At 34.8% G+C, this 14495-nt stretch overlaps 1 protein-coding gene across 3 annotated transcripts in view; it reads right to left on the reverse strand.

Moving 5' to 3' along the window:
* Epb41l5 (erythrocyte membrane protein band 4.1 like 5) overlaps nt 1–14495 on the reverse strand; it is a 141793-nt gene that overhangs the window by 72979 nt on the left and 54319 nt on the right. For 2 of the 3 annotated variants that reach the window (XM_005397658.2, XM_005397654.2), the window contains exons 15-16: nt 12844–12886; nt 12380–12495 (exon numbers count right to left, since the gene is read on the reverse strand). In XM_005397658.2, coding sequence (XP_005397715.1) covers nt 12380–12495; nt 12844–12886 — 159 coding nt within the window. Of the gene's footprint in view, nt 1–4806; nt 8987–12379; nt 12496–12843; nt 12887–14495 lie in introns of those variants that run through there. The other variant, XM_005397659.2, reaches the window with a different exon arrangement.

Below are 14495 nucleotides of genomic sequence, written 5' to 3' on the forward strand. Positions count from 1 at the left end.
GGAGGAGGTAATGGGGAATAAATGCGAACGGGTTTGGAGTTGCTTTTGGGGTTAATAAAATGTTCTGGAATTAAGACTGGTGATGGTTGTACTCCTTTATAAACACACTGAAAACCACTGAACTATACACTTTAAAGTTCTTTTTAAATCTAGACATTTCATTTCTAATCTGTGATACTTCACAATGTCCTAGTACTCACTCATTTCTCAAGAATGTGTAGAGAAATATGTAAATACATTCTCTCTTCTATTCATCTCCTTCCTTTCCACTGATACTTTATATATACATACATATATATATATATATATATATAATATAGGAACCGTTTATTTTGTCTTCCTGTATACCTAGTTTTTTTTTTTTTAAACTTATTTGAAGCAGTATGTACTAGACAGAAAAACAATGTCTCACCTCCCACTTTATCTGAAAATCCAGTTAATCTATCTGGGTCCTCTTCTTGGATGTGTACTAAGATATACATGGTTTATTTTTACAAAAGTGAAAATATATTAGTTTTAACTCAATCTACTTAAATATGGATACAACATATTTATTGTCTAGTCTTCCTCCAAAAATGACATTCATCTTGACACTCTAATTACCTTTCTAAAGCAGAGCCATCACTACATTCCTTTTCACTCTTCACACTCCAGGTCCCACTCTTGGACTGTGAGGCAGGACACTGAGCTGTGAAGAGTCTGAAGCTCTGTCTCTCCATGTACTTAGTCACCATGTGACTTTGGACAAGTTAGGTATCATTTCTGTGCCTTAATTTCTATGCCAGTCTACTTTACAGAGCTAAGCATTAAATACTTTATTGGAACAAATATTTATCTTATACCTCCAGCACCGAAGTACTCAAGTGTCCACTATCACATTATTACATCTCCCTATGAGTTTTATACTCAAATGAAATGCATCATTCTTCCTCAAATTTCTTTCATTATAGACCACTCAGCCTGTAACGAGTTGGCTATCCAATGTTTCTGATTCTTTGTACCACTGGAAAACTGATGCAAGTATCAGGAAATTCCCTTAATTTCAACCTCTTCCAGTCTTCTAGGGCCTTGCTTGCCTAACGATTTACACTTGTGTCAGGTAAGTGGCAGATTCTTGATATATTGGGGCAGGGGACATTCCTCTGTTCACACCTTCTGGTACCATCATCTCAAACTAAAACCCCAAATCCTCACACTGACAACATAATTTTTCCCATTCCTTATCTTCTACCAGGGTGACCTTGCTCATTTGCCTCCAAAGACTCATCCATGCTTCTTCCTCAAGTGTACATGACCTCTACAACAGTCAGTACTTTCAATGCTGCCTGAATGCTATTTTGCCATTGGATCTCTAATACTGTTCATTCTAAAATCTTCGTTTCTTGTCAAAAAAGTCTTTCCTGATTATTCTGTAAAATAACCATGTAATGCACCAATGTTTTTGGCATTCCTTATCTCCCTTGCCCTCACTCCATGTCATCTTACATATGCTATGTTTACAAATCTGTCATCTTTATGTTTTTCAATAGATTGAAGCTGCATCAAAGGAGATGTTACTCTTGTTACTCTTGTCTCATCATAAGCCAGAACACGCACTCCATACATATTTGACTGAATGAATGTCAAGCACACCCTGGCATACTCAGAGACAGAAAAATAATCAGAATTTTAGTTTTTATAATATACCATTGTTAGGTGGGACATTAAGAGTAACATTAGAATGGCGTATTTGGGAGCTGACAGTACTGTCCTTGCAACAGTTCTGTTAAAAATAACATGATTTCAAAACAGGGCAGTTAAAATTCTAACACTACATGATATTACAAAGAGAATGGTATGTTACAGAAAAAGTCCTAGGTTTAGGGAAGAGAGTAACTAGCAAAGGGAACTAAAAATGATAGCTAAAGAAGTTCAAGTACAACAAAAGAGTACTGTCCCTAAGCTAAGTGAGGCAAGTGTCTCATCAAGAAGGAAGTGAGCAACTGTTGTGAATGCCAAAAAACTCACTGAAAACTGATTACAGGATGAGAAATACAGGTCATATGTCTAACAAAAGCTACTCCAGTGAAGAGGCAGCATAACACCACTAGTCTATGCAGAGTCTTTGTACAGATTTAAACAATGTACCTCCTTAAGACACTTTACTTGCACATATTGTAAAGCTGTAATATAATATAATTATCTTATTAGAATAAGATACTTAGTGCCATCTGCTGGAAAGCCATTGTCAAAAATATGTGAACAATGCAACCTACAGAATCATACCCAGTCCTTGTGTCAGAGACAAAGTCTGATTCGAACAGGTTTAAAAGAGTAAAAGAAAGGAGATAGTGAGTACAATAATGAATATAGACAAACCTTTCAAGAGTTTAGCTGTCACTGAAATAAATGAGGGAATAGGCAGAGGAGTAGGTAGTTTCAAGAGTTTCTTTTTAAATGATGTAAGGTATAAGATGTTTTGTGCGGGTAAGATTTTAGTAGCTAGGAAAAACTGATGATACGGAAGAGAACAGAAAACTGTTCAAATGGTTTTCTTGAATAAAGGAGAAGTAATGGACCAGACAACAGGCAGTTGGTTCACCCAGGGAAAAAGATATACATCCAAATGCAGATACATTCACTGATAAAATGGTAGGACAGAACAGAAGTTCTCCTCTAACTTTTCTCAATAAAATAAGAAGCAAAGTCATCCACTAGCTGAAAGTAAAAAGTGAGACATGAGGAAGAGACTAGAAAAAGGAGGACTACTACCCAGCACAGTGGGAGAATGAGTAAAGAAAATGTAATAGCATTTTAGGCCCCTCAAGCTTCATGGTCAATGCTTAAAGACCATTCAGTAAGGTTCTTTGTCTTTCACCATCAACATGCACAGTAGTGAGTGGGATTTAACCAGATGTGAAAAGGGGAAGGCCAAGAAATTTGAGTCATTGTAAGTATGTGTAAAAAAAAAAAAAAAATTATATATATATAAAACAAGAACCAAAGAGGTACTCTGATAGGTGTTTAACAAATAATAAGGTAAATTTAAAAACAGACTACTCAAATCTTTCATTAAAAGTTTAAGTTCTCCACAGAACCTTACCAAATCCAGACTCCTCAAGCTGATACTGTAATTCAGTGCCTTTCTAATTCAGTAAAATACTTTTTACCATTATTGGTCCAACAGGGCGACTTGTAAAGTTCCAAAATGACAACCTGAATATTCTAATACCCAAATATTCCTAGGTCTTTCTAAATACTTCCAAGGGTTTTGCTGATGGTATCCCCAGAAAGAATTAATGTAAGCTGGTTAAACCGAGGTCTTATTTCCAAACTTCTAGACAGGAGCTTATAATCGAGTATGTAATACCTGAAACTAATGGCTGGGTTACAAACACAGCTTTAAGAACCTCTTCTGTGTAATGGTACATGTCTAGTGACATTTTACATAGGGGATGTTTTCCACAACTTCTCAATCCTATTGTACTAGTTCCACGAGATAAATCAAGTCTGCAATCAATTTCCATTATTATCTCTTATTTTTAATTCTTTGCTTTTACTCCACTCCTTAAATATAATGATTATGAAGTACATCTGCACACAAGGGCTGTAAGAAATAATATGTACATTTTTACAAATCCTAACCATACACTGGTATACCTCAATTCTCCCTTATTAAAATTAGTGAAAAACAAAACAAAATTTCCTTCAACAACAATGACAACAAAAAATAAGAATTTCAACTGCTGAACCTGCTTTTAAGAGGAGGTAGCAGCATTCGGGGAATCTTCAATCACAACCCTTGTAGAAAGCTGCTCTCCCAGTCAGACAACTCTTTTCCATGCCAACATAAACGCAATGTTGGCCAGCCACCAAGAACCAACTGCGAAAGTACCACCACCTAAAGCTGAGGCCACCATTGCTTGTAGAGGTTTTGGCAATTAATTTTTAAAAATTTTGTGAGAACAATTCCCTCAGGAATGCCAGGAATACTTGTTTTTCTACTTCAGTACAATATATATCAGAAAAAGCCACAGAAGTTTTTTCCCCCTTTCATCAATTTCTTTAAAAAATTTTCTGACCTCTACTAATTCTTTAGGAAGGCTATGCCCTACCTCACTCACCCCAGTAAGTTCCAAGGAGCTAAAGTGTATTATTACTACATTAGCAATGAACAAGAATTGATTAAAGAAATGAAGTTAATGTATTTTACACTGAAAGGGACGTGCTTCTCACTCTGACTTCTATGCCACTAATGTTAATGTTTCAAATTCAAGCCCTTATGTAAAAGCAACTCACATGCAACACTCGCAAGAATTCTGAAGCAAGATATAATTTACATTACAACACAGGAAGTATGTGGTGGGAAAGAGTGTTACTGGCACAAGATTCTGTTTTTGCAAAGCAATATATAAGCCCCAATACCTAAGGTTCAAAAAGAAATTAATGCAACTTGTTATTATTTTCAAACCCAATATTCAGTGGCAAACACAAAATAAGCACTTGCTGAAGCAAAAAACTATGGTTTAGAAATAAAAAAATTTGTCCAATCAAAACAGTTAAAGTGCCATGGTTCAAATTTAACTACTACTTTCACCATCAGAGAGTGCTGCACTAATAGTAGACAACCATCTCACAACTTTTTGAGTTTGCATTTGAAAATATAAGGAAGGTAAAATAGACCAAAGCTGAAGGATTAATATTCTCTGTGAAGCCAGTTGTCTCCACAACACTTTTCTTCCTTCTGAAATCCAAAGATGCCATGCTCTCCACTCTGTACCTCACACACACAACTTACTGTTTTGGCAAAATGAAATGATGCAATCATGGTATCAGGGCACTTTATAACAAAAGTTACACAGTAAGGCTAACAAAAATCATTTTTAGAACAGCTAATACATAGTTTTGTAAATGGGAGAAACTATTACAATTAGGGAAGGCTCACTTAACTGTTTTGTGGTATGACACGAGATGTCTCCATCCTCCATTCAGAAGACACTTCTCTGTTATAAATTGCTGTTTACACAGAGCATTTTACATCTGGACCATTTTAATAATAAAGATCTACGCAAGTATTACACATAATAAATGTGGGAAGGGGACTAAAACTTTAAACCTCCTTCCAAGAAAATGATGATGTGAATTAAACTGTTAATAATGCAATATTAGAATATTTATATATAAGATGCTTTTAAAAATTGAATACTTCACATGTAGAACAAATGAAGTTCCTGTTTTCCTCTGTAAATTCATGTAGCCACTTAACAGTTTACCCTGAATGTCACTTGGGCAGTGTGTATTTCTATTTATATAATTGGACTCCTAAGTGACTAAAGTTATCTATGATTATCATATAAAAATCTGACAAGTTACATTATACTGAGATAGGTAAACACCTGTGAAATGTTTTTACCACAAAAAGAAATGATGATCTTAATTAAGAGCTCATTTATTTTCATGTGTGAAGGTCCCTAGCTTTACTATGCTTCTTTAGGTTTTCCTGTCTATACGAACACAATCAAAACATAATGAACCTAATGCAAGGTGTTAAAATTGTTGCATAAAACTAGGCAAAGCACTAATTAGCACACCAGCATGTGATCCTGGAGGGTATTACTTCTCTAATCTAGAATTTATGATCACTGACCCTTTGGGCATAATAAAGTGTAGAGTAGGGGCTGGGGATTTAGCTCAGCGGCAAAGCGCCTGCCTGGCAAGCGCAAGGTCGTGAGTTCGGTTCTCGGTACCGGAGAAAAACCAAAAAAAAAAACAAAAACAAAAAAAACAAATAAAGTGCAGAGTAGAGGCAGGTTAATGACAAGGTTGTAAATTCCTTATGGCTCCAGAAACATGTATAGCCATTTTTAAAACACCTTATCTAAAATATTTCAGAATAGAAGTGTTTTATGTTTTGGAAATATCTGTGTATAAATGAGACACCTTGGGGAAGGCACCAAAAGCTAAAAATGAAAGTAATTTGTTTCATATACACCTTATGCACATAGCCTATAGGTCATTTTATACAATAGTGTATTTTTAGAGCACCTGCCTTTTTGACTACAACCTGTCACATGAGGTCTGGTGAGGAAGTTTCTACTTATAGGGTCATCTCTGCCCTCAAAAAGTTTCATTTGGAACACTTAAGATTTTAGATGTTTGGGCGAGCAATGCTCAACCACTGACATGAAATCCTACAGCATATGGGAAAATATACAAAACAAATTTTATTCCACTACCATTCAGCCTTATCCTTGTACTTGCCCTACCTTCTTTGCTGCTTTTCTCTGCTCCAACTGTTTCACTCAAAAGGAATTTACAAACACATCATTCTATAACAATGCTTTTAAGAAAAGAGAAACCATGGTATGATTTTTTTATCACTTAGTAATAGATTCAAATTTGAAGTACAGCCACTATTTATACCACTGTTACTTCAATATAAAATGAAGATCTTATTCTTCAGTTATAATCCTTCCACGCTTCTAAAGTTAAGATTCTGCTAAGATACATACAAGGCTTTGTATCAGTTTCTGACTTCAGATCTCAAGATTAATGTGAGCGAAAGTCAAGCCATGGAACTTTCTAAAAGACCGGGAAAGATTTGTCACTCATTATGCCCCTTTGGTTTTATTGTTAAAATACCAGGGCGTTTAATCATATTTGTAGGGGCAGATTAGAGAAACATAAAACCACAGGACAAAATCTGGATGAAGTAACATTGTAAAATCATCACATGCTTATCTGTCTGTTACTCCCTGCTTGAAAAAAATGCACCCTATTGTATCCTTTATGAAAGTGTTACATTGACTATATGCTGACCTTGTCCCCTTACCAGAAACAAAGGCTAAGACCATGATTAGCTTGACCCACACCAGTCAACAAAATAATCTGTCCCTGTAAGTACTCCAGATCTTGCAGCACCACTCTGCTGTTAAGACAACTCCTCTTCTGCTTCCTCTGCATTTTTCCATACTTTAAATCAACTTTCACTCTGCATTGTATCAGTCTTGACTCCCCCATTTCTTCATTCTTCGCTAGAGTGAGCGCAAGGACCCAAAGAGATATGCAGGGTCATTACGGAGGACTCATAGCCCACCATTCAAAGACATCCCCTCCCCTGCCAGATGCAGTAATATTCACAATCATAAAAATTTTTTTTTTTGGTATGGTGCTAGGGATCAAACCCAGGGTTTGCACATGCAAGGCAAGAGCTCTAGCACTGAGCCACATCCCTAGCCCATAAAATCTTTTCTGAATGGCACAAACCAGGGATTTTGAGATTAAAATGTTATGATACAAATTCTTTTAAGAAATAAAATCACAAACAATATTTAGTAACAATAAATTGAGCTATGTAAATTCTCAAACTACTGTGAGAGTCACTAGTGGATATTTTTAAGCATAGCAAATAATTTTAGGTTTAACAGTCAGGAGTTGAGCTATTTAAGACATGTATCCATTCATATCTAGAAGTATGTGAAAAAGTTTGAGCATTTATCCCCTTATATACATGGCAAAGTCACAGACTAAAACCTGTCTACACATATCATGCTGTAAATGTTATTTAGTTCTGCTTATTTATATCTTCTATTGACAAGCTATAATAGTATTTGCAACCAATAGCCCAATATTAAAGCCCTTGAAGTCTTTATTACCTCACAGAAAGGATTTGTGGGATAAAACTGACCTCTATAGTAAGCAGGATGGACTAAATAGGTTAGGCTATTAATAATGAAGCTTCGTTACCTTGAAACAGTATGAATCCTCAGACTATAAAACATCATGAATTTCTATTTACAAAGTTTTAAAGTTTTCCTAAAATTTGATAAAACGGTAGAAGAAATATTTCCCTTACATGACTTCTTATCCCATCAGAAATATATATTTCCCGTTAATTTTTCTCTTTAAGTCAAACGAAAACCTTGACTAATTACATGCCGAAGTTCAAAGTGGACCAAAGTTAGTAATACATATCCAGTTGATCTAAAAACCATTTTTTTGTTAGAATTTTATTTTAAAAGTTGTTCAAGACCAGGTTACAAGGTTGTTGAAAACCTGGGTAATCATTTTGTTAAGTGTACGAAAGAGAAAAGACAATAAAGTTTACCAAAAAGTTAATATATTTTCTATTTTGTATAACCATTCAGTAATGATGTAACCAACCATTCAGTTAACTATTGGTTGATCATTCAAAGTAACCAAGCAGATTTATCTCTCTGCATGGCTCACCCCATTAATTTGATTTCTAAACTGGTAATTTAAAATACTTGTGCTTATTAAAAAGTAAAGTATATTAAAATTTTTATTAAAATACGAGGTCCTTAACTAAAATTAAGGAATTAGCCATTTTAAGAAATTAAAACAGTATATAAGAAGAGTATTATAAAAATACTCTAAACAGCTGCTACATCATGACTGACCATACTTCCTTTTGGATGTGCTTTTAACACTAAGATTCTCTAAATCTCAACGTACGTGCATAGGATGTGGTAAGGTGACAATTGGCAGCCAAACACAAACTTCCTGGCAGATATTCTGAGTCATTTTATTAACAGGCTAAAATCATGAAAACCCTCTCCAAAGTCACAGTAGCATACACATACTTTCCAACACGGTAACACCTGTCATTCAGTGATGGCATACAGCTTCTTAAGATCCTCTTCCTTTCCACAGAAGAATTCAATCAGAAATAGCACTATAAAACTAGTGACTCAGCATAAAATAAAATCTCCCAACCTCCTAATGTAATCAATCTTTTATAAACATCAGATAATGTATACCAATGACTTGGATGACAAGTGTCCCAAGGCCTAAAAGGCTTAACACTCATATCTCAGTCATGGCTGAGGGGCCAGTAAAATGAGCACCATGACGGACTCCTGCATTCTTCACATTGTGCTCATGGACACAGTCTGGGTAGTTTCTATGTGCGGTCTGGGGTGGGGGCAGGGCCCTTGTATTCCACTGGTTTCCACCATGTTGGCAGCAGTCACTGGCAGCAGAGAGCCTGGATGGTTGGGGAGTGGGAAGGGAGCAGAGTTAGTGAACAGGAACAGGAGAAAACAGATGTGAGAGGTAGTAAGGAAAAAGCAATGCGATTAGCATGCACCATTCCTCTGAGCAGCTACCAACATCTACTCCATGCGACAATATTCAAGAACAACAAAGGGCAGAAATCCACACAATTACATAGAATGGAAAAGTATCAATTTGTGTGAGCAGTCAGAATTAGCTAAATTAATTAAGGAGGAAATCTCACAGACAGAAAGACATCCTGTATCTGTCCCTGATATTGCTCAAAAAATGAAACAAAACAAAACAAAAAAAACCAAAGGTAGAAATGTTTGGGTTCCAATGGAAAAAAAAAAATATTCAATGCGAGGATGTAGTGGTATACCTTGTTAATTCCAGTTCTCAGAGGCTGAGTAAGGAGGAGGCCAGCTCCAAGCTGGAGGATAGTCTGAGCTACACAGTGAGTTTAAGGCATAGCAAGACCCTGTCTCTAAAAAAAAGAACGAAGGCAGGAAGGCAGGAAGGAAGGAAGGAAGGAAAGAAAGAAAGAAACAAGAAGAAAGAAAGATAAAGAAAAAGACAGAAGAAAGGAAAAACAAAAATTCACAATCTACTTATTCAAGTATTTGAAAAGGTAAAGCCTACACAAGGACAAAGGCATACGTAGAGAAGGGCAACTGTGAAAATTATCCCCCTAAATTAAGAGATTTCATAACATTGAAATCCAGTAAACAATTAAGAACATTAAAAAACACATCAGAAGCCATGCAATTTTATATCAGTGTTCCCAATTAACAACAGAGAATCACTGTACCTTTCAGCCAAAGTTCAGAGGATGTCAAAATGAAATACAACAGGTACAGATACTATGATGAAATTTTAAGACCTCTCCAAGAACCAATTTAGTAAGTATATTAGGTACCTTTTATTGCAATGCTACAGAACTAGAAGATTGAAACATGTAGACATAGTTAGGTATGGGTTAGATGTGATCAGTCCTCCAATAGAAAATTTGCCACGGTTCAGCAAACTGAAATTTCACAATATGGCAAAAGGGAAGCAGATTATTTCAAAGATCTACAAAGAGAAAAATCATTCCAAATATAAAATATCTCTAAAAATACTTTAAAATAGCATTATTTTTTCTAACTCAACCAAAATATCAGTCTTTAACTTTTTTCTTCAGGAAAACTGAAAAGAATTTTTCACAACAAATGTGAAAGACTTCTTTTGAAACAATAAAATCTTTCCTTCAAATAAAATTATTTTATTAGACACAAAAATCATGATCCTCAATTTAAGTCTAAAAATTTAGAAGATTAGGCTTATGTTCTCCCTTATAAATGAAAGATTTTCTAAACATTCAGTTTTCTTTTCTGGTTGCTTGTAAACAATTTGTATATTTAAATTACATGAAATGTTTCCTCATAAATGTGATAAATTTTCAGTTACTGATAGATAAACTCACCCGCCGAATTAATGATACCATTTAAAACTTCAACAGGGGGTAGTTTTAGATTAAACTGGCTATAAATTGTCTGCAAGAAATAAGACGGTCCATTATTCTGCCCCGGTGTTCAAACCTAGGGAGCACTTTGAAACTTTATTAATTTAACACTTTCTAAAAGAGGAATGTTCCACATTCTTTTAAGTCAAAGCATGCAGAGACACAATTAAATGCAGAATGTATTTTAAATAAGGCCAGAGAATCCATTAGCTCTAAGACATGTCATAGCCATATTCAGTTCCATGCCCTGTTAACACACACTGAGGCTCATTAGATTTTAGGGATCATCACTTTACTCCATTTCAGAAAAGGAGTTCTCAGCACAACCACATAAAAGGAGGACACACAGTTCCAAATCTTTCATTTTTCTTGAAAATCAATCAGACTCAATACACACATTCACTTTCTAGAGGATGCAACAAAAGAACTGGGTAGTGCCTAACAAATCAAAGAGATTTAAATATGTACCTACTAAGGTGGAAAAACTCAAAGATTTAATGACAGGATAAAAGATGCGAACTAGCCAAATTCTCATTCTTTATTAAAAGACAAACATAGGGGCTGGGGATTTAGCTCAGCGGCACAGCGCCGGCCTGGCAAGTGCGATGTCGTGAGTTCAATTTCTGGTATAGGAAAAAAAAAAAAAGTCAAACATATATTAAGATATTTTTTTTTTTATTGTTGATATCTCAGTATTACTTTTCTTTGCCAGTAAGAGTCAATGGAAAGAAACCTTGCAGCCGTATTTTCAGTAGGGAATTAAAACTTTTTAAAATGGCTCTAAGACTAAAATTTGACACTTAATGGCCTTATTCTTGAAACTAGGTATGTGCCCATGCGCAGAAAGCATCCTCACCACACTACCAAGTAAAAACAAAAACATTTTTAAAAAGAAAATGTGAACTCCTCCTGATCTTAATTGGAAGTTATTTGGAACTGAAGTAAAAATATCCCCTCAAACAGCAAAGCACCCTGCAGTTAGTTAAGCCAATAGTAATAGTGAAAAATAAAAATTACATAGCAAAGACTAAATATAATCACCAACCACTGTTGACCCACCACCAGGAAGGAAGAACTGGTTGCACAGAAAGCTGACCAAAACCTTGAGATCACCACAGAAACTCATTAGATTTCAGGTACTAAACCAACTAAGAGCAAGAGAAAAAGAGAAAAATTCTATGAATCATCGAAGTTTGCTTAATAATAAACAGACATAAAATTTGAATAGATGATACACCCAACATGACCACTCAATCAAGTAATTCCCAAGCAGCACCACCTCCCCAAGCCATATATATTTAGGAAAGGATGAACTCAACTGATCAACACCAATAAACCACAAAGTATCCATATTTGTGTATTTATTATCAATCTAGAAAAAGACCCTGGAAAGCTAAATAAGTACCTTTGTTCCCATCAGATTATCTCTGAATCTCCAAAATATGGTATATTTCATGCTTTATTTTATAAGACTTTAATCACGTTTACCTTTTGACTTTACATTTGGTCTTTAATGAAGAAAACATATCTAAGGTTGTAACATGTTGTACGCAAAAACATGTAACAAACATATTTTTCTATGGATCTGGGAAAGGGTTCTAGTGGCTAGCACAGAAGTCTTTTCAACACAGAACCATCTACCACTCCCAGATCATGCTTATGAAAACAAAGACAGCTGTCTCATGTTCTTCATTTAGACAACTGCACTCCCTTCATGCACATACCTTATTTTCCCCACCTCTGTGACTGCTCAACATTATGCTTGTCAACTCACAAATATGAATAATTTGCTTTTAACCATATTTAAAGTATTCCAAGATTATAGCATATAATTTAGAAATAATTAAACAAGCAATAATTTGTTTTAAGAAGTTAACCAACCATTTCCTGTCATGCTGATCCATTCCAGAACTCCGTGGAAGATTCTCTATTTCCACCAGCACAGGGCCAGAGGATGTGGAAGGAATCACAGGCACAGCAGATCTCACACCCCAAGCCTTTGGACAAAAATTATAAAAATTATCTATTTTGCTTAAAGAAAAGATCTCACCAACAAAGTGTACTAAAATGGACTCCTGTCCATATGGCGATAAACATTTGAATCTTACGTATCATCACAGAAATAATGACTTAACTGAATATTACTATTTTCTTAATTTTCCTAGAGTTACAGGGATAGAAAATGTTTTATAGACCACCTGCTCTACTTGTAACATCTTAAGGTAGTTAAAATAAGGAGCTAGATATTACTGAGCCACTTAAGAGATGAGGAAAAGAAAATGAAATTAATATTACTTACTATAACTACAATGTTCTAGTGTTTCCAAAGCTTAATAGTATCTTACCTGTTGTGACTCATTATTCTGGGTTGAAACATTGTTGTGAACACTGTAATGGGGGGAAAATCTATTAAGGAATTATATCTAAAATTCCAGGGCCTTAATTTTAAAGACTACATACAATAATGAAAACTGCATCAAAGACATCAATGTTCTGTTACAGAGAAAAAAATCCATCAGTAGCATCCAAAACTAAGACTGTCAGATGCCCAGAAAACATTTATAGGCAAATACTTGCTTTTCTATAGACTACGCATTTGATATTTCCATAAATATTTATTTTAATTTTGCTTTAGTATATGTGCTGCCGAAGTAACCACTTAATTTTGCTTTAGACATTTACCATTAATCTTGTTTATTCATTAGACAAAGACGGCAAAGGAGGAAAAAAAAGCATAAACAATTCCTTAAAAGATATCCAGCACAAAGACCCACATAAACTTACCAGTAACTTTTATATATTCCTACTCACTCAATATTTTCCACTGTCAGCAACAGCTCAGCATTTTATTATCCCAAAGCCTTTATTATAAAGTCAGAAATTTCTATGTAAACTTTCCTCTCCAAATGATTTATAAATACATTTTAAAATTTAGAATTTAGGCTGTATTCTGCCCCACCATCCAAATTGCCCTCCCTTCCAAAAAACTTTAAACCCCCTCAATCTATATAATACAACAAACAGAAACAAACTATAAAATAGCTGAAAATAAAATAACAATTCAATAAAATAAGAACTCAATTTTTTTATTTTTTTGTACCAGGAATTGAGCTTAAGACCGCACGCTTGTGGTGTCATGCCGCTGAGCTGTACGTTCAGCCCAAGAACTAAAATATTACCTCATGAGAATAACGGAAAAATGTCTGTGGACTTCAGACATTCTAATACAATAGTTGTATCTCTGAAATAAAAGTACCATTAACATAAAAAAAATGTACTAAAAGTTTTCAGAAGAAAATTTCTTGAAAGTGAGAAAATAATCTACAGATTAGACTGTACTTAATTGAGTATCTCATTATCCTCCAGGAAATACTTATTATTAAGCTCCTTCAAGGATAAGGCACACCAAGAACATTTAAGGAGGTCAACGGAGTGTCAGCTTGGCACACACTTTTTCATAGTAATATTCAACAGGAGTATAACCTTGCTAAGATGTCATTCTACTAAAGGCAAAGCTTTCAAAACACGAAATCTGAACACAGCATCCAGAAGTATTTCTTAGGGGATGAGAGCAAAACAAAAACTACATCAAGATGAAACCCAACCAATTAAGAAAGAACTCAAGATTAAAAAGGCCTACTAAAAGGCCAGGTAATGAGGAGTGGAGACATTTATATACTACTTTTTATGAATTACATTTCAATTACAGGCGCAGTCACCAGAACTTGCATTACTATTGTCTGGAGTCAAACTCAAATTGGGCCATTAACTCTGCTCTCTGCTCCTCAGGTTCCTTAATGTGCATGAAATTTAAGAGAATTTTTTTTAAAGAGAATTAAATTCATTAATAATTAACAAAAGTACAAAGAAAAGTGATAAATAAAACCAACCACTCAACAAACAAGAAAAACTGTTTACAGATCCTGTTTAATCAGGATAATTAGATTAAATGAATGAGACTAATCTGTTTTCAAAAATTTTTAACACATAGTAATTA

Source organism: Chinchilla lanigera, unplaced genomic scaffold, assembly GCF_000276665.1.
Source record: "Chinchilla lanigera isolate Chin_1 unplaced genomic scaffold, ChiLan1.0 scaffold00058, whole genome shotgun sequence".
Classification (NCBI taxonomy): domain Eukaryota; kingdom Metazoa; phylum Chordata; class Mammalia; order Rodentia; family Chinchillidae; genus Chinchilla; species Chinchilla lanigera.